This window comes from Pogona vitticeps, chromosome 3, assembly GCF_051106095.1.
Source record: "Pogona vitticeps strain Pit_001003342236 chromosome 3, PviZW2.1, whole genome shotgun sequence".
In the NCBI taxonomy this organism is placed as follows: domain Eukaryota; kingdom Metazoa; phylum Chordata; class Lepidosauria; order Squamata; family Agamidae; genus Pogona; species Pogona vitticeps.
In genome coordinates, this window is record NC_135785.1 from 73035390 (window position 1) to 73056955 (window position 21566).

General features: G+C 39.6%; 1 protein-coding gene and 1 long non-coding RNA gene across 9 annotated transcripts in view; one reads left to right on the top strand and one right to left on the bottom strand.

The window, feature by feature from the left end:
- The first annotated feature begins 918 nt into the window (after positions 1–918).
- On the top strand, positions 919–4429 carry LOC144588390 (uncharacterized). Its single transcript, XR_013543931.1, has 2 exons — positions 919–2984; positions 3051–4429. It is a non-coding gene; the product is annotated as an uncharacterized LOC144588390 (long non-coding RNA).
- UROS (uroporphyrinogen III synthase) overlaps positions 4009–21566 on the bottom strand; it is a 29533-nt gene continuing 11975 nt past the window's right edge. For 3 of the 8 annotated variants that reach the window (XM_020791496.3, XM_072995416.2, XM_072995417.2), the window contains exons 5-10: positions 19422–19496; positions 15672–15746; positions 11908–11991; positions 9092–9177; positions 6777–6875; positions 4009–5203 (exon numbers count right to left, since the gene is read on the bottom strand). In XM_020791496.3, coding sequence (XP_020647155.3) covers positions 5078–5203; positions 6777–6875; positions 9092–9177; positions 11908–11991; positions 15672–15746; positions 19422–19496 — 545 coding nt within the window. In that variant the 3' untranslated portion in view covers positions 4009–5077. Of the gene's footprint in view, positions 5204–6776; positions 6876–9091; positions 9178–11907; positions 11992–15671; positions 15747–19421; positions 19497–20988; positions 21080–21566 lie in introns of all 8 variants that reach the window. The other 5 variants (XM_072995415.2, XM_078391200.1, XR_013543930.1 and 2 more) reach the window with 4 other exon arrangements.

Genomic DNA, 21566 nt, shown 5'->3' on the forward strand with positions numbered 1-21566 from the left:
TGTTTTTGTCAAAATACTGCAAAACATTGAATCTGAGTTGCCTTGAAGCTCTTTCACTATTTTCTCATGACATGACAGGGCAGCCAGCCCCACCAGATGGGCTTCTCTTTTTTGAGCTTTTATTTTATTTGCTCCAAAAAACCCCCGAGTCTAATGAAACTTCTTTGGTTCCTGTGAGGTCCTGACTCATAATTTAAACAGTTACTTACCATGAGAAATTTCTATCATTTCCCTTTGTTTAATTATAAGGTTATTAGTAGTCTGGAAATCAGGCAAAAGCAACCATTTTTTCTGTGATGCCACAGGACGTGCACACACACTCCAAGGTAACATTTCAGTTTTCCACTTCAGAAAGCTTCATTCTGGAATTGCAGGAATAACTATTTGGACATCTTGGCACTGTTAAAGCCAACAACCTGTAGACTTGGGTGTTTGCTTTATTATATATTTGTGTTACACAGTGGGATCTAGAGTTTATTATAGAAGCCATAACACTGTGTTTCAGATCACTAAAGCTGCCTGCCATTCTCCAGGATCCACCCTTTTACAGAGCCATCCCCATGTTATGAGTAAGGGGTGAAATGAATAATATGTGGAGCCCTAATCCACTTTACCCCTTTAATTTTGCAACTAAAAAGAGAGCCCTTGCTTGTGCCTACAGAGAATTTTCCCCTCCATTTAATTTCTGTTCCACTCAGAGAAAGATGCAGGCACCTTGCAAATCTTCCCAATTTCATCTTGGATAAAGGCTGCAGTTTTGCTCCAAATTACATTATTTCCCAGTCATTGGAAACTGAAGCCACTATATATATATATTTTTAAAAAAACTTGAACAGTCATGCTGAACTAATTTGGGTGCTGCTGGAACTAGTCACTATGATCTCAGTAGTGCTTTGCATGCATGACTTAGGCAGGCTCTGGGGAGGTGTACACTTTCAGCCAAATCTTTGTGTAATGTTATGCTAAAGAATTGAAGCTGGAAGTGCTCAAATGGCTCTTTGCAGAGTAATAGTTTCCAACTTCGGAACATCTGATAATCTTGGACCGTGGCTCTGTGAAGCACAGAAAAACCCAATATATATTTTAACTTCCTAACTATGGCTTGGGTGAAGGATGTTATAATCCAAATGCATTCATGTGGCCAACACTGAATTACTTAAGGGAAACACAGGCGATAGAGACTACTGAGTGACATGTGATTTCTGCCAAGAGCATAGCAGGTGGATATTAACATGTTGATAACATTTAACAAGAATACTAAAGAGGAAATTTATTTGTTTTCAGACCTAACTTTCAAATCTCTGGGGAAAACACCCAGGTGCATATCTGGTCTTTCCTTCTGTTTGATTAAGAATCAAGAAGACCTCAGCTGTGGAGTCTCCATTTGAAGAGAAAAAGGCCTTGTTGACACTAAGATTTTTTTTAAAAAAACACCAAACATTGACTATGGAAGTAGAGACTGAAAGTCTGTGATGAGGCCTAACTCTAGGTGTGTGGATCACACCATTAATGCTGACCAGTGACTGCAGAAGAGTTGAATTATTGTACTGCCAATAAATTCTGTTCCTTATGTTTTATAAGCAGCAATTCTCTCCCATTGTAGCCTCATAGTTAATGCATTTTGGCGTCGGAGAGATATTACACAGCAGGAACTGTCAGTGCCCAAGCCAAAGCACTAAATAACTGGTATAATGTACCTTTCCTTTGGTCTCTGCTGAGGTAGTGAGCCATCATGCCTCCTGTCTGAGCAAATTAGGAGGTGATACTGAGGAATAAGTTTACTCTTCTATGGCCTCGTGTTCTGTTGTAAGACAGATCTTAACAAAGAATTGTCAGAATATCATACAGTGAGCTGTCCTGATAGAATCAGTGATTTAAAAAAAAAATCAATTACAGTGGTGCCCCGCATAGCGATGATAATCTGTGCAGCCAAAATCATTGCTATACGGATTCGTCACTATGCGAAATAAAAAAGCCCACAGGAATGCATTAAAACCCGTTTAATGCGTTCCTATGGGCAAAAAACTCACCTTAATGCAAAAATCCTCCATGTGGCCACCATTTTTGCTGCCCGGTAAGCGAGGAATGGGCGCAAAAACACAGCGGGTGGCCATTTTTTTTACCCGGTGGCCATTTTGGAACCGCCGATCAGCTGTTGGGAAAACATTGTTATGCAAAAATCGGTAACCGAAACAGCTTACCGATCATCGCAAAGCGATATTTTCCCATTAGAAACATCGCAAAAACGATTGCAAAAAATCCGTCGCTAAGCAAGGCACCACTGTATCTTTCCATTAGAGGAGGTTTCCCCCTCTTTAATAGAAGGATAATTATAATAGTATCCAATATTTAGGTTACAATTTCAGAAACAAGAAAATTAACTGCAGTATTCCAAATAAGAGTAAACGTTAGTTCTGTCATCTTTAGAGGACACCTTGCCACTTAGACAGGGCAAGGACTTTCCCAATGTGGCTTTACATTTTTTAAAAAATCAAAGCACATAATTACACGGTTTACAGAACACTTGTCACAAAGATATGGGACTAAACACATATCTGCTCACTCATTCTAAAGCAAAATGGCTTTGATGCAATATTAAAATTTGTAGAAGCAGTTACATACAGAAAGCCATTACAAACGTTGTACAGAACATATTATGGGATAAGTAGATGTTGAGAAGTCTAATTCTGGAAGATACAAAGGTGTAACGGCTTGGAGCAAACTTGTTTCCTGCAACTCCAGCAGTTAGGATCCAAATTCATAGATTCAAATTACAAGAAAGGAGATTTTGACTAAACAGTAGGAAGAAAGTCCTAACTCCATGTTGTGAAGGTTCATGTATGTGGGCTTCCCTTTTCTTGAACAAATCACCAGACTCATTAGAATCAAACGGATTTGTGTTGTTTATTAACTCAACCAATGGGGTATTAACATTAATATGGTATTTTGTCTGAATCTCTTGTTCGAGCAACGGCTCTGGCAAGGTAAAAGGTAAAGGTAAAGGTTCCCCTTGACAATTTTTGTCCAGTCGTGTTCGACCCTCTGGCAAGGGTAACCATAAATTCTCTTCAAAAGGGTTAACAGAAGTAACATTCCAAGGTCCAGCGATCACCCGTTCTGTATCAACTGTCTCAAATTCGGGTTCAGTCTGGTTTAAAAGTGGGAGGGTCTCTTCAACCCCCATCCATCCCCATAACAGGGTTCCCTCTCCTTGTGAGTCACCCCAAGGTCCAGGAAACACCCCATCTTCTGCAGCTCTTCGAGATGCCATGCCCGGCGTGCCTCGTTCTCTCTGGTGATGGTTTCCTTCTCCTCTCTAAGCTTTCTCCTCCATTCCCTCGTTTCAGACTCACCCCAATATGAAGGTCTCTGGGGTAAACCTTTTTGCCTCCGGCTCTCTGCTTCAGCCTTGGGCACTCGAACCTGTTCCCATTTCCCGGTCCAGGGATCCTGCATCCAGACCATTTCCCAACCACCTGGGATATTATCCCGGGCTGTATTTATATCTCCCCATCCCCCTTCCTCTAGAGCCTGCCCTTTCTCCTCTTTTCCCGCCATTTCCATCCTCGCTGGGGCAGCCACGCTTAACCCTTTTAACTCTTTCTCTAAATTACTGGTATCCACCACATGCGATATCCTCTCTTCCCTTTGGCTCTTCTCTTCCAAATCCCGGGTGTCTATTCCCTGGTCTTTCTTTCGGGGTGGGTAGGAGGAGGGGTGGTTTGAGTCTCCTTGGATGTCTTAAGGAGAGACAACTCTACCAGAAAGACCTCTTGTCTCTGGTCTTTCTCTTCACAATGTACTGTTTGATAATGGAATAGATTACCTTGGAAAGTAGTGGACTTCTTCATTGGACATTTTAAAACAGAGGTTGGATGACCATTTGTACGGGAAGTTTTAACTATGTATTTCCTGCCTTAGATCACCCTTGCAGTCCTGTCCAGCTGTACAATTTTATGATTCTACAAACTTTATTTAGATAATTAAAAAGTGAACTTCCACCAAATATAAAGTTTCCTTAGATGGCGTCAGAGCATCTAAAACATCTTTATTATTATTTCATAAACATTAAATAGTGCAAAGATTCACATTTGTTAGGGTAAAGTATATAATCGAGAAATTGGCTGTTACAGTCAATTTTACCAACTAAGCTTAACAAATTTATCAATAACTCTTTTAACACAGTTGAAAGAATATACAGAATCAGTTGAATACAACTTCTAATCATAGCAAACACTAGAAATATCCATACATTAAAAATGGAAAAGGAAACGGAAAATAGTTGCGTGATCCATCTCCAGAAACAAAGTTCTGGGTTGACTTGTCAGCTTATCTGTAAGCTCTCAAAACTCTTCAGCCAGGCGAAAATGGCATAAAATCTGGTGTTCAGGTAAACAGGCCAAAAATTAGGCCATATGTGATGCCCATGGCTCCAAATATCAGACTGCTTGCAAAGTCTGATGGAGCTTTGTAGATTCCACATAGGATTGAGATATCAGTGTACAGTTTCTCCTCTCTTACATAGAAAAAAGTCTTGCTTGGACCTTTATAGTTCTATCCATTGCCTTAAGGGGAGACTTATAGACTTCTTTGTAGGTTTCAAACAAAAACATGGAACAAGGTAACAGTCTTTACTTCAGAAAACCAGAGAGCAAATTCAGGTATCAGACTAGGTTAAAATCACACACTGATCATCACATCCAGTGTTCAGAATCGAGAGAATCCCCAGTGAACAGAAGTCTTCATGGCAGTGATGCTTGTTCCAAGCAGAGCATGTTATTTACAACTCCACGTGACTTTGCAAACAATCTCCTTTGAAGAACCAAGGACATCGCACTTGGCCCAATTTTTGGACTGTTTATCTTCGTCCCACACTTTATACTTTCTCTCCTTGAAGAGTTCTTGGCAGCTCAAAAGCTTGCCTTATTTGCAACTTTTTAGGCGTCCAATAAAGGTTTTACCCAACCATATGACTCAAAAGGAGGCGTCATTCAGTTCAGAAATTGTATTAGTGATAATAATACATAATTGCATAATTTGAAACACACACTGTCTTAACATTTGCCTGTGAGCAGTTCTATAGCTGGAGACTTATCCTAAGCCCATCAGAAAGAGCCTCCGGGGTTGGGCTGAGGGCAGTACAGCTCACTGAGATTCCTTCAGCTGTCATAGCTTCAGCTGTTGTTGGACCTATAGCAGCAAACTGAAAGAACAGCAGTGTTACACATTGTACACCAGGAGTGGGCAACATGTGGTAGACATGATAATTTGTGGCTGCCAAACCCCATACAAAAATATACCCACAGAAGCTCTATGGGCAAACTGGCAGAAAGCAGGAAATCATTCTTTTAAAAGAGGAAAAAAATTGCATCAAATTTTGGTGGCAAACTGAAAATGCTCTTAAAACAAATATTTTCTGGTGGTTCTACAGCCTCCCCCTACCACAGCTATAAAGCTGAATTTTTGTTGCTGACAGCAGGTTGGCCCAATAGTACCACCACAACTGGTAACCTTAGTACTGGCATCAACTCTTGTCCTGCTAGATCTCTGATAACATTATTATTCATAGAGTATCAGCTTAACCTGACACTGAAAAAAAGTGTTCAAATGTCATGTATGTTGTGTTAGATCAAGAGTTAAAATTGTATACTTATGCATCTAATGTTGAGTTGCAGCTACAAATCTATCAAACTTGTATGTTCTCACTAATGTAGATTGGACTAACAGAAATAAACTCATCACTTCTTTCTTGTCTCTGATATCAACAGCAACTCTGAAACTACATTCACAGTAGTATTAAAGCTATTACATCCAGTTTGGGCATGAAATTCTAAGCCAAGCTATGTAAGCTCATTTGCTTTTGCATGTTTGTGCTTGTCTTTTTTAAATCGTATAGATGCCCTCCTACTACAAAATTTGGACTATATATATAACCCTTTCAATCCTATAGTATCAAAACTATAGGATTGAGACCCGGTAGGAAAGTAGTTACTAATGCCAACAGCAGCTTCAGGAGAGAGAGAGAGTACAGCAGGAATAGAAAGGGTAACTCAACACTTGTATTACAATCCTATTATACAGTAGATTCACTCCACACACAAATGTGGCCAAAAAGAATGATAGCAGAAAACACAGCACACATTTAATAGCTTAGTGGCTTAGGTCTCTGGCTGCAGAGCCAGAGGTTGGGTGTTCAACTCCCCACTGGACCTCCTTAAGAAGGGCTGGACTCAATGGTCCATACGGTCCCTTTCAGCTCTGCAATTCTAAGATGATTATGATGGCACATGTAGCTTTGCTATCATCTACTGACAGTAAAGTGAAGAAAGAATTCAAATGAAAAGCTACTAGCCTGCAAACAGATCCTAATTCTAGGAAAAACATTAGTATTGAGACTCTGATACAAAGTGTTTATTTCTGGTACCACTTTGTTTCTTATTCCTGTAGTTATCATGTGACAATCAGATCTAAAAATCTCCAGTGACCTCGTTGCTATCAAAACGGAACAGCCAAGACTGGTTCTGAGTTCATTAAAAGGTTCAAACCCTCACAAGAAGAATGTGCAGAAAACCAGTTCTCCCAACATTTCCAGTGCCTATCTCCATAGGATCTTAAAGCAACTGGCAATGAAGGCTGATTATTCTCACCATCCCAGTGAAGAGGCAAAGAAACTGATCTGATTATAATGAATGAGAACCCAAAAAACCCCAATTGAATCAGAGTGAATTTTAAACCATCCTTCTATATAAATGCTCTAGCTACTTCATATCTTTTACCTTTATTTGGGAAATGAGATCACCAGATAATTTCAGAATCTGCTTCAGACAATATCTGACACCAGAAGGGCTGAAGAATGTAATACTAGCAGGAATGCCCTGTGGAAAAGTATTTTAAAAGAGACAGAGAAGGAAGGTGGATTGGGGAGGGGGGAGGGAGGGAGAGAGAGAGAGAGAGAGAATGGATATTTTATAATTCAGGTTGTTGCACTGTGCTAAACAAGAGGAGGGTTTTGATGCGATGGACGTTCTTACAGTGGACCCTCGACTTACAGACGGCTCGACTTACAGACTTTTAGAGTTACAGACTTCTCTGGCTGCAAAATTTAGATTTGACTTGCAGCCAGAGAATCGACTTACAGACCAGAAAAAAAACAAAATGGAATAAAAATAGAATAAAAACCACTGGTTATGGGATTAATCGGTTTTCAATGCATTGTAGGTCAATGGAGATTCGACTTACAGACTTTTCGACTTGCAGCCACCATTCCAATACGGATTAATTCCTTTAGTAGAGGGTCCACTGTACTCTGAAAAGGGAAAGCTCCTTTATGGTTTAAAAATCCATTTAGCTTTTGTACACATGGCTGCAGTGGAAACTGAAAATGTATTGCCATTGTGAATGCAGGGCTTTTCTACTGATGCCTTTACCTATACCAGATGGTATCTTTGCCTAAGAATGCATTTATGGTGTCTGATTTTCTAGTTAGATGCAGAAAAGGCCACCAGAACCAACCTGATGGAAAACAACACATCAAAGTCAGAAACCTGTATACACTATGGAGATTACCAGTTTTTTCAGTTTATAAGACAACCTGATGTAGAAGACGACTACCCCTTTTCTAACCCCAAATTTGAAAATTCAATCCCTGCTTTTTCCTTCCTTTTGCTAAGCCACAGGGCTTAGCAAAAGAAAGGGAAAAGTCAGGATCAAAGGGCTGCATGGTCATTGAGCCTGCAACCAGCGGTGGAGGCAGCAGCAGCTGGAGGTGGAGGCTGAGGCAAAGAAGCAGCCGCGCTTGGCCGCCTCTCGCTGCTGCCCATTGACTGTCGCCACTGCCGCCCAATCACAAGGAGACGATTGCTGGAGGGGGCAATCGGGCTGCGCCGGCAGCAATAGGCAGCTGTGCCCGGCTGCTTCTTTGCCTCAGTCTCCACCTCCTGCTGCTGCCTTCATGTATAAAATGACCCTCATTTTTTTTCTCTAATTATTTTAGGAAAAAGTGTCATTTTATACACGGAAAAATACAGTACATTGTGCTCCTAGAAACTGATTGTTTTAAATGGATTGTTGTGCACTGTTCTTTTAAATGTGTTTTAGTACTGATTTTATTTACCATTTTTAATGTAATACTAGTTTAATTCTTCTTAAATATTTGTATACTTACTGCTTTTAGCTTTTAAATATTGTCTTTTTAATGATGCAGGCTGCCTTGGGATAAAAAGAGATTTAAGAAAAATAGTCTCTAAAAAGTCTTACAGTGCCATTTTTGAGAATCCTTCATATTCACTTAACTATAACAATCTAAGCAGAAGAATACATTTTTTTCTTTTTGCCTGATATCTGCATTCCTGCATCTATTTTACTGAAGGCAAATACTGAAGTACACATTACTGAGAAATTTTGTCTTGCCTGGAAAACCATAGGATGCAGCCCCAAACTCACATATTTTAAAGCTGTAATAGTTCTAGAATAATTTCTAAGAACATTACTCAGTTAACAATGTTTACAACAAAGTATACTGGGTTGTTCAGATTAGGCTCACATGGAACATTCAATTAAAATGCAGATAATCACTAAATGATGATACAAGCAAGTAACTGGTAATGGTATCTGCTTTATAAAGCTTTGGCTATAAAAGCACTAGTACTCCTACACACTGACAGCCTTTGGTAAGCTTTATTCACATTTTGAATTTTAAAATGTGTAATATCTGGGATAACTTAAAAGCATAGTCACGAATATTCTCCCTCAATAGATGGAAAAATTTGATCAAGGAACCTGTTGGTTGGATTCACTTTGCCACAACAGTGCTGATTTACTAGATAGTTTTTCTCAAATTGTAGCAGTAGGCATGCTCAGTAAGCATGTGATGAATGCTCACAAAAACCCTCATTCACTGTCATTTTCCAAATCTTGCTGTGCTGGAAATCTCACCCAGGCTTTTCCCTGAACCAGCAAGATTCACAATTCTTCCTGAAAAAAAATTACCAAAACATTACCAGAAAAAAAAAAAAAAAGGATTCACCCTCTCCCATTTTCTTTTTTGACAGTGACAGGCTGCAATATTCTTACTATTCAGAAAATAAAATACCTGTTGTGAGAAATAATTCCCCAAAGATTCTTGCAGACTAGGATGCTGCGTAGTTTGATAAACGGTAAGGCATTCCAGTGCAATTCCTGCATTAAATAAAGAATTGAGCAGATTTTTTTCCCAGTTTTAATTAAGTGAAAACATGAATGGTGTACATTTAAACTGAAACAAACATTCACATAAAAGTTCACAGAGATCTAGTTTTGTGTATAATGTTCCAAATTCAAATACATCACCCTCTTGGAGTCTGAAAGGAAAGTTCTGATGAAATACTGGATAAAGTTCAACATCGTTCTATAGTTTCAAAAAAGAAAGGAAAAAAAACAGAGCTAAGGGGTATGTGTCTTTGGACTACAACTGCCATCAGCCCTAACCAGTATAGTCAATGGTGACGAATGATGGGAGTTGAATGAAAAAGCCAGAGTGGTGTGGGATGTAGAGTGTTGGTCTAAGACCCAGGAGACAGGGATTCTAGTTTCTTCGTGGCCATGAAGCCTCTTTAGCCAATCACATACATTCAGCCTGACCTACTTCCCAAGAGATTTGTGAGGACAAAATGGGGAGGAGGAAACCAAACCTTTTCCTGACCCCATTTCTCATTGCCTTCCTCCTGCCGCCTTCAAGCAACAGCCAGTCCCCCCCCCCCCGTTCATCCCCCTGCAAGGAATTCCCCTTTCCTTCAATATTAAAGTTTGCGGAAAGGGTCACTACTTCCCTAGACTCCCTTTGTATGAGGACTCAGTGGCACCAAGGTGTCCCTTTATTTCTATCTGAAAACATTTTAAACTTCATCCCAGCCTCTAGAACTCCCTGCCACTGGAGGCCAGGCTGGCTCCATTCATTGCTCTCCTTCCGTGACCAGGCAAAGACCCTTCTCTTCAGGCAAGCCTTCCCTCAGTAAACCAGCTACCCATGTGTGATTTTTAGATAGCTTCCTATTCATTGCTGTTTTGATTGGATTTTTAGTACTGCTGCGCCACAATCCCTCCCGCTGCTGTCGGGCTAGCGCTGCTGCTGGGCCACTGGGAGGGGGGCGATGCTAACTTCCTCAATGACTGAAGGGGGCGATTCTCTCAAAAAGGTTAAGAACCACTGCTTTACTGAATGTCAGAAGAAATTATTAAAAGTAAGATCATAGAAGAATGGCAGGGGCACGGGAAGAAACAACGGGACAACGGGGAGGATTTCAAGCAGCTTGGAAAGTGCTGCCATTGTGCATCTCTTAGAGAAGAAACCGCTATGTCCTGTAGGACTGAATACATGGAGAGATTGTTTTCCTTTAAAATGTATGAGCTTGGTATCATAGTTTTCCCTAGTGGAAATGTTGCAAGGTAAGAAGAAATGGAACTGAATTATGATGCTATTTTTAGTAGGATTGGCCTAAGAGGAAATATTTCGTTCACTGTTCAATAGTGGGTGGTCACCCAACCTTTTAAAGCTCTGCCTCTGCACCAGACAGAAGATAAATCTCCCATTACATCAAGCATAAAACTGCTGTAGATGACACAGTGTTTATTACCTCTAATTTCTTGTGCTGCCCTTTAAACATTCAGGAAAGCTAGCTAAAGTCAGTCAGGTCTAAGTCACAATGAAATGAGTGTGACAAGTAAATTGCAGCTAGATGAAGAAGTACCAGGGAAATGACCACAACTCAGTCATGACTGACTTCAGTTAGGCTGGGACATTTAGGACATCAAGAATGGTACATAAGACTCAGACATGCTATAAACTTCTTGAATCACATAAGATCACACAAAATGCTTTGACTTCTATCAAGTATAATGAAAAATTAGAGGTGTGTACCAACACATTCATCTACTTCTTCTTGTTCCATTCCTACTAGAGGCTGAATGTCAGAAAACCAAGGACAAGGATAAATTGCTATACCAGTAGAGCAGAAAAATAATTCATGCCCCATCCTAAGCCACTTTGACTTCAGCAGAATCAGATGCTGAGTTCATACAAAACTGACACATAGCAGATTATGTTCAAATGGGATTACAAGGACACATAAATACCAAGAGTTTGACCGACTGGTTTCTTCCAGCTTGACTCACAGATACTAGTGCACAAACTATGCAGTGGCACTGTATTTTTTCCCAGCAGGATGAGAGTGCCACCCTTGGTCTTTATCAGTATTTTCTGCATTTTAAAACCTTGCATCCCTTTTCATTATAACCCTGCAACCTTCTTCAATACCATAAAGTTGTGTAAATTTATGCTAGCACAACCTGGATCAGGCACTGGAAACAATTTATTTAAACTCGTGTAAAGTTCCCTATCCCACACCCACTTCAGGTTCCAAGGCTTCCTAGGAAACCACCACTGGATTGCCACCACTTGGATCGGGACGAATGCCAGTGATCCAGTAGTGATTTTTAAATTATTATTAAAGCCTCCCTTTCCCTGGCCCAAGGCTCCCAAAGGCTTCCCAAGGGCAAAAGAGAGCCCCAAAATCTAAAACGGGGATAAGGAGCACTGAATTAGTGTAAATTAAACTTTTGCAGCACCCAATCCTGGTTATGCCAGTATAAAGTAATACAACTGGATTCTAGCCATTAACTGTTGAATATTTCATGAAGACACTACCTTATACAAAATGGCACCCTAAAGAAAAGTGGTGGTGAAGCTAGAATAAAATGTAGCGACTTAGCCTGCCTTGTATGTTGGCAGAAGTGTTCATTCAACAGAATGAAAAATTAAGGATGTTTGAGAGATATTGTTGGTCTGACAGTGGGTACCATCTCACTTGCTATGTTCTTCCTTGGTGGCAAGGTTGAAATGCAAATACTCTTTCAAATGCTTTAAAATCCAACCTTTTCCCCTGAGTACTGTTGGAAGCGTTTCTCTTTTGAGGGCACCGCAAGGAAAAAGCAGAGGCAATGAATTGGGTGACTCTCCTGTTTAAAAAAATTAAAAATGATTAAATTCACCATGACATTTTATGGTTAAAGACCACAAAGAAATACTTTCCAAATGGCCACACTCTAAACATACCATGAAAAGTACAAAATGTATTATCCTTAAGACTGTGGAAAATAGTTACAGTTCAAGTTACATGCAAGTTTTTCATATCACAGATGCTCTTTAGCATATAGGTTTTTAAAGATCTGGATAGACTACAGTTACAGATTCAGCAAGGATAATATGCTTATAACTTTGCCATGTTATAACAGTCAAAGCAGTGCATATTGCACAATTTGATTACACAGTCACGCAGTTCCCATTGTAACCAACTGCACACCATGTTGGCAGATGACCTTTCGGGGCAGCACTCCTGCCTTGGCACTACTGAAGCTCCTGAGGAAATAACACCAAGTTACATCCATGTATCTACACAGTAAAATTTCAACAAATGATTTCCACAAATTCATTTTGTGTCCTCTGTTGGCCAGACACAAAAAGGAACATTTGAAAAGGTAGAAAGGGGCACATTTCATGCTTCCTTTGCCTGATACGTTTCTGCAGTTTGGTGCTTCACAGCAGGTCTGAGCAAAGTCAGTCAGAAATGTCAAATCTTTGTATACTTTTTCAAAGCATTTCTAGCTCATGGAATGAGGTGACTTCTGTTTCAGAGGAAGAAGAAAAGAATTAAAAACCAAAAATTATCTGGGTTTTGGGTTTTTTTTAGGAGAGAAGGAAAAAATTGGTTGGGATGTTTACTTTAAATGCAACAAGCACAGTTTTTCTTCTTACCCTTAAGCTCCTGAGTTCCATCAAGGCAAAGAAAATCTCATAAAATCAAACTGAATGACCTTATTATAAGTCTGCCCAGATTTATCAGAATGAGCTAATTGCAGGCTGAAGTTTTATTAGGCACCATGTATATGTCAGTAATAAATTACAGGAAGTAACGAAGAATTTGAGACAGAACGCAGAGCAGTATTTTGGGAGATAAAAGCAGAATATGTGAATATCAATCCTACCAGGGCCTGTGTCGGTTAATTGAAACACCAATCAGATATCTGAAAACTAATACTAATCCTTTTAGACTTGTGTTTAGAAAGAAAGAATACATGCCTGATAGCTCTGGACAATATAACAAGCATCAGCTCTGGCAGTATTTTCTTTCTACAGAGCCAACAACACACAGGCATTAAATTCTCAAAAATGGAAGGTCTGTCCTTAGAAAAACACTGAAACTACCTATTTAATTAAGGAGCCAAATGATATATTTTATTCAAGCACCTCAGCCAAAGTCAGTACCAAAGAAAATGAAAACTCGAGCAACAAAAACAATCAGGTTGGTTGATGATTAATTTATGCATGGGGCGGATGAGAATAGGTGGGCAAAGGAAGGCCTGCAGAACTCCAGAATGTGCATCATTTTTAAAATTTAAAAAGCCCCTTATGCTCTATATGTGTTTTGGAGGGAAATTTTAAATAGACTTCTGCCACCCCACCCTGGCCTGCTTGGAAAGCCCCTGAGCTCAGAACGGATTGTGGGGCAAACATGGCAGGACTGCCCTGCACGACCTGGAGGCTTATTTCCTTAATGGAATGGAAGCTTTCATGCTTCTTCAAAGTCAAAGAAACAACTGACAAATATTGGAGGGAAGCAGGAACAGATCTCCAAAGTCTGGAGAAGCACCTACATAGATCCTAGACATCTAGAGGCCGCCCACTGCAATTTTAGTCCAACTGAAATCAGCTGGATAACTTCAATTCAATTTTGTTTCAATGGGGCTAACCTAATCTATATTCAACATGCTGCACTGTACTTTTTCTTTTTTTTTAAAAGTGTCACCCCAGCTGCCTTTTAAAAAAATGGATATTTAATTTCTTGCATTTTAAGTATAACAAAAACCATACTAGTCCACATTTCATGCCAGATGGACTTTATTTATCATGAGGATTATTTTGCTTAAACATTATCACTACTTTTATTATTGCCATCAATAACAAAAGTGTTCTGGGATTGCATATTGGTAGACCTTTGATTTAGATGGGCGGGATAGAAATCCAATAAATAAATAAGTAAATATTTAAAAATAAACTTGTTAGAATAATGTGTTAACAATGTATAGTACTTAAGCACTGAAACTCACTATAAAAACTGGATGAGAATGTGCAGAGCTATTGTAGGTAGATATATGGCAGGGTTAGGGTTGCCAGACGTCCGGCAAAAGGAGGACATGTCCTACTTTTCAGGAGCATGTCCTCCATCTGGCAGGCAAGACTAAAAATGTCAAAATGTCCAGCTTTTGTATCTCCACCCCCACCCCACCCCTCCTCCACCCCCTGCAGCCCAACCGCTCCCTGTTACTTCCTTGCCTGAGGCCCTTGTAAATCCTATGCTTCTTTCAGATCAGAGATAAGGTGGCTTGATTGTTTAGGACTGACAGCCCTGGGTAATCAATCCCCAGCTTGTGGATGGCTGCTTCTGCCTGGGAGCTGAATAAGGCAGGAAGGTGCAAGAGAGATGGATGGATGGATGGATGGATGGATGGATGGATGGATGGATGGATGGATGGATGGATGGATGGATGGATGGATGGATGGATGGATGGATGGATGGATGGATGGAAACCTGGACAGGAGTGAAGTGAGTGCACTTGCTTGCCTGCCGGAGGGGAGGCTGGTCTGGGGTTTGGAGGGTGTGGCGATTCAAAGCCAGGGAAATAAGGGTCGGGCGCGTCCCTCCTTCCTCCTAAGGGGTCACTTTTATCTCCCCCTTCTGCCCTGATTCCCTCCCCTGACCCTGGGGCATGTGCAGAGTGTGTTTCCAGGTCCAGGAGCATATGCAGAGTTATCCCCTATGCTTGCGGGAGCTGGAACATACACACACACACAAGCGGATTTCTCTCAGCTTGAGAAATTGCAAAGGGTGGAGAAAATGGCTTTGTGTGTGTGTGCGTGCGCGTGTGTGTTTCTGCAAATCCATTTTCTCCACCCTTTGCATTTCTCAAGCTGAGAGAAATCCACGCCTTCTGTTTTTTTCCTGGTTTTTATAAAGTGTTTCAAATCTGTCACACAACTTTTTAAACTTTTTATTTCACTTTATTATGCTTTTATTAAAATTAAAAAATCAATAAATAAAACAAGGGGGATGGGTCTCCATTAAAGGAAGGAACAGATTGCCTCCATTGGTCCTGGGAGCCCAGTAAGTGTATATGTAGATTTGTTTTGTTTTGTTTTTATTTTTAAACATTTTTAAAAACACAAAAACACAGTGGCCAGTGGATTCTAAGTTTTGTAGTCCAAAAAATGTAACTTTCCCAGTCTTGACCTTTCAAGACTGAGTAGGTTGAATGGTTATGGTATTGCCCCATGATCAAAGAGCTATTCTCCCTAATACCTAATTCCAAAAGTGACATGCCCCCCCACCCTACCCCACCCCGTGCACAGAGCCCTCCAAATATGTCCTCCTTTGTCCTCCTTTTTGGCTTTCAATGTCCTCCTTTTCGTACACATGTATCTGGCAACCCTAGGCAGGGTAGACTTTAATGTCAATATTTTGAACTTTAATATCCCCAGGATGGGGGGGCAGGGGAATGCACTAAATATGGTTGCAACCATATGTTTGATCTGTCAATGATGAAGCAATAATTCAGTCATTAAAATAATTTTATCCACTTACGGGAACAAATATATCCAGAGAGTTTTTCTGCATTTCCACAGTCTTCTCCTTGTGGTACGAGGCCCAGTGCAGCTACTAAAAGAGAATAAGAGTAGCTCACTGACATATGTCCTCTAAAAATACTTCCTGACACCTCACAATTCTGTTTAAAGCATTTTTTTGATAATGATAGGTAAATCAGAATTAGAGATGGGGGTATTCGTATTCGTATATGAATACCCCCGCACAGGTAGACATCCACTCACCCATCCGCTACTGCCACCAGCACCTCCGCACTCCCTTCCAATCGCTCTGGAGCTCACAGTTGACTAGCCACTCCTGGCAGAAGGAAGGAACACAAGCCTCCCTGTCAGGTTGATGAGTGGCTAGTCAACCACCAGCTCCGGAGCAACTGGAAGGGAGTGTGGAGCCAGAAGCCGCAGCAGATAGGTGAGTGGACAGTTCAGACCCTCATTATGTCCACCTGTGCGGGGGTATTTGTATTCATGTACAAATACCCCTATCTCTAGTTAGAATGCACTATCTATCTAAATACAGCACAGTCAAGTTCCAGGGGAGTAGTGAGTTGATGGGCAACATGAAGCCTGTAAGATGTAAGTGAAACCATTTGTGTAGACTTCCACAGTTCCTGAGGAGATCCTGAGAATCCAACTGGTAGGGGGTGAGGGAGGGCAAAACAAAACAAAATTAAAAGCAAGGGCCCCAAACCCTTTCATTTCTATTATTGATGTTGAAAAAACTAAAATGTCATGCTGAAGGTCCAGGAAGTCAAAAATAGATGGAAGGAAGATTCTTAATGTGTTTGAAAACCCATTACTTTAATTTTCTCTCATTTGCAGACCTATCCTTCTAAATATTACTAAGGGCAGCTTGCATAAAGAAATAATGCCAGCCATAAAGCATGTATTTATCTAGATTGCATTATTATTTAGACCACTCCTCCCACATATTCATCTGTGTGAACCAGGAGGGCCATTTACTTTGGCCTGTTCTGATCCATTATATTTAACACTTTTAATGCTTAATGCCTCAAGGCTTTTTTTTGAGTGAAAATTTTAAAAGGGAATATAAATATTTTTAAATAAAAAATAAAATAAAATGCCACCTACACTAAAATCACAATAATGCCAGAAGGCTTCCAGGAAAGACTTGAATTAGGAGGAGGAGGATGTGGCTAAAGGCAGCATGCCTTCAAGGAGTCAGTGCTCAGACAGTAGGATTTTTAAAGATTAAGCAAACACACACCCAGCCTGATTCCTCAGCTACGGAATCAACTGGTCACTAGAAATGTAGGCTCTCTACATCGCTTTGGAAAAATGATTAATAGGGGTGTGCTAGTCAGATTTTTTTAACTCCAATTCCCAGGATTCTCCTAGTGCATTCTCAATATATTGGCCTTCAGAAGATACTGTAATCTCTATTTAGCAGAAAGAGCAGTAGCTCCCAGAAACCACCATGGTGGCTTACATTTTCCTACATTTTCAACAGGAAGTAGACAGAGAGACAGGCATGAAGCCTGAGCCTGCATCTGATCCAGGAAAGCAAAATATGCCTGTCTGTAGGTGTGCATCTGTGGGTTGGAACTCCCAGAATGCTGCCTCAAGAATCCAAGGAGAATTCTGGGAGTCTAAAACAACCAAATGACACGTCCCTAATGATTAAATGTAGATTCTCTGAGAGCTGCAGCTTTTATTGAATTAGTAGGCCCATAAAACCTCTTGGCTGGATTCTGATTTTGCCTGTGCAGAAGCCAGTGTTGATTCAGATGAAGAATCAAGCTTCCTGCCCTGTCAGCTAACCAAGGTGACACAATATACGATACAGAGGTCCAAGTTAGACTGCACATGAGCATTTTATAGCTGACTGGATAGCTCAGTGAATTGGGTCCCTGATGATGGAACCAGAGGTCACATGTTTAACTCCCAACTGTGACTCTCAGAAGAACAGGTAGCCTATGTAGCCCTGAGTAAGATGAACAGACCCAGAGTGTCCTCGTGACTGGGATCCTGTTGTATATTTCCATCAGTGTAACTTCCAATATTAAACTGCAGAAAGTTAAGAAGTCACAAGAAGGGAAAGGTAAGCCACTTTTAAGCATTCTAGACCTAAACAATCCTGGAAAGAGTCACCATAGGTTGAAATAGAATTGATAGCACATAATTATTAACGAAATAGATGCCAGCATAGTATATTGGATTGAGTAATTCATAAGGACTTAGAAGACCTGGGTTCAAATCACTGCTTAGCCATGAAAATTAACCGGGGGTGGTGGTTCTGGTAAAACCACTCTTTTATATCTCATATGCCTTGAAAGCTCAGAAGTGAGTTGACAGCATACAACAACAAATAAATGAAACAGATGGAATTCTATTAATCCTTTATTGCAAATATCCAAATAGGTATTTCCTTATAAACCTTGTTGGCTAGAATCCTACCGTATATTTCTATCAGTGTAACCTCCTGTGGTGCATTACAAGTTAAAAAGTCAGAGGAGACATCTTCGGTTGCCCACCTCAGCAACCTCCACTGACTTCTTAACTGGTGGCACTTTGCCACTGAAAGTTAAGCCGCTGGCATTATGCTGGCAGACATAACCAGTAGGATTCTAGCCAATGCCAAACTAGTTATAGTAATCTAGTAAATGATTTATGGTTTATACCAAAATCTCCTACCTTTGGCCCAGCAACCTTATTACATAAAAGTGTCCAATCTCTTTATGTACACATATACATGTATAAACAAAAGCATAAGCAGACACAACCATATCAACCAAACTCACTACGGCTGTGATCCTATACACAGGCATTTGGTAATAAGCTCCTCTTATCCTAATGGGGTTTAATTCCTAGTATAGTATAGTATAGTATAGTATAGTATAGTATAGTATAGTATAGTATAGTATAGTATAGTATAGTATAGTATAGTATTGTATTGTATTGTATTGTATTGTATTGTATTGTATGTACCACTGACTTAGTGCAAAGCACTACTCTAAGCGGTTTACAACAGCACAATAAAACAGCAACCCCAACCACCCAACAAACCAACGTTAGACATCCCCAAATAAACCCATAAAATATATAAAACCTCAAATGATGGCACATTCCAGGAAACAAAAACAGGAATCGACTTATGAGAGGATGTCTTTAAGTGCTTCTTGGAACAACACTGTTTTTAACATTCTCTTAAAGGATTGGGGGCAGTGGGAGGCCTGGCAAATTTCTACCACGAGGCCATTCCACAAGTCAGGAGCCATGACTGAGAAGGCACAATTTCTGGTAACAGCCTTTTTTTGTTGTCCTTTCCCACTGACTAAAAGAGTGCTTGTGAAGATTTCTCAATTGTATATATTTTAATTCACTTGTATTTTTAAAATATATGGACATTTCATGTATAGGAAAATGAACTACAAGCCTCACAAGCATGCAAATTCTAAGGCAAAATGTGTTTTTTTTAACATCACAGAGAGTCCTGAGAAGTGCAAAATGTGTAATTTCAGTGAGAATCTTGAAGCTTAATTGTTTCTTATGCTTAATTAGTGACATACCTTCTGATGTTGCTGTTGGCTAAAAGATATTCTGAACTATACTGCAGCATTATGAGCAAACAAACAGCAAAGAACAGAATATGTTGGCTGAGGTTGTTTTAATAAGACTTTTTCCATACAGAAAAATAAATGTGTATTTACTGCAAAGCATGCTGAATAGTTTGTATTAATATTTGAATAATTCTTTTTAAAATGAGGCTTACCCAGACCTGCCGTAGCCTTTCCCACAACATAAACTGATTTCATATTCCACTGGTCTCTCAGAGAATTTTTCCAAACTGTAAAACATTAGATTTTGTGTAAGCCCTAATACATAAATATTAAAATTGTAATTTGGATGTTTGCTGTAAATATTATTTCTTCTGAAAATAGGTGAGCTCAGTAAAATATTAACAACTATCACTATATGTAAATACCAGCGGCAGTACAAACCAAAGCAAACAAAATCACATTTCTCTTCACTATAAAAACAGTCCAAAATGCTTGAAAACTTGACTAGTGACTATGCAGAAGTATGGTCCACTGAGTTCAATAAAACTTAGTCATAGGTGATTATTTTTAAGCCTGCAGATTAAGTTACAGTACTTGTCTTCCTTATTGCATTTTTACAGATGATAAAAAATGCAACAAAAACTTTCAGAATGTTTTTTCTGACATTACAGTGAAGAACCCAACATGCTCATGCATATTGTTTGATTCCTCCCACATTGGTTCCAACTGCAAGACGAAGCAACTAGACAAACAACAGACTTTCCTTCCATCGTTTAGGAAATCTGGCCTGCCTCTCCTGTCTCATAAGTAAAAGCCGTAAGTCATGATTTGTTCTTGCCTAAGAGATAGGATTTTTGTTTGGATCAAAATGCTCACTCCAATGACTAAAGTACAACTGGTTTGATCTTTCACTTCCATTCTCTCTTGTTAATCCCCTCACACTTTGCCAGCCATGCTGTCCATCTGTGGTCCATTTTCTCTTTCTTCATTCCCCTCCACCAACTTTGCATGGTACAGCTTTCCTCTCTAAACTACTTCAGCTCCTACACATGTCCATGCATGCAGTAGCTATATGTGGAGTTACCAATGGTGGCGTCACTCCAGAGGGAAAAGGTGCAATGTAGCCATGACACGAGATGGTCAAGCAAAGAGTGAGAGTATGTTGCAACACAGAATCCCACCTGAAAGTGGGTCAAAACTTATTTATTTATTTATTTATTTATTTATTTATTTATTTATTTATTTATTTATTTATTTACTGACCGACTGACTGACTGACTTACCTTATATGCTGCCCACTCTACCCAAAGGTCTCTGGGCAGCTTGCAACAATTAAAATACAATAGAAATACTGTACAATAAAAAGATGAAACAATTAAAATACAATTGTAAGCCGCCTAGAGTGGTCGAAATGACTAGATAGGCGGGGTATAAATACAATAAATGAATAAATAAATGAATGAATGAATGAATGAATGAATGAATGAATGAATAAATAAATAAATAAATAAATACTCTAAAAATTGCCATCAGGACATACAGTTGATATTATTTCAATTAATGAGTCAGACCACAACTTAAGAAACACTGTAATATGCCACAAACCAAATGTGACAATTATTTCACTCTCTTATAAGTTTAAGTAAGAGACTGTACCAACCCTTCACCCACAAAAAAATTCAAGTAGACAAGCTGGGGAAGTACAGACTTGTTTCCAACCAAAGTTCTATCTTTTCTTGGCAAAATCTGCTGCTATCCCCAGACATCATTTCCCCTCACCTAAAGTCTCTCTCTCCTAGAATGAGGGGTCTGTTCTGGGTCTCTGTACGTGGTAACTGAGAGACTAACAACAGCAATTCACAATTCGGCTCTAAATGGCATAGATGAAAGGTGAGAAACATGATACAGGAGTTACGATTTTGCTTGAACAGTCCTGATCCTCAAAAATGTTATTAAAGCTACCACATTACCGTAAACACCAAATTAGTTTAATGCCATTAACATTTTTGTGCATCTACTAATGATGTACTGGGTTGCAGTGAACGACCCACATTAACACATAGCTTGAAAGAAAGAAAAAAACAGGACATGTAACAATATCCAAAGCATTAAACTACTGATGAGAAACACATTTATAAGCACATATATTAGTCGATGAACATGTTTTTAAAATTATACTGCTATAATACCATCCACTTTTATTCCATTAAGGGTAACATGTTTCTGAAATGACATTTAATTAACATACTAGGTTAACAATTCCCAAGCATTTAATTAAGAATTCAGACAGTTCATCAGTGCCGTAGAATCATTCTGGAAAATGCAGTTTAAAATGTCTGTCTGTCTGGGGGGGAAAA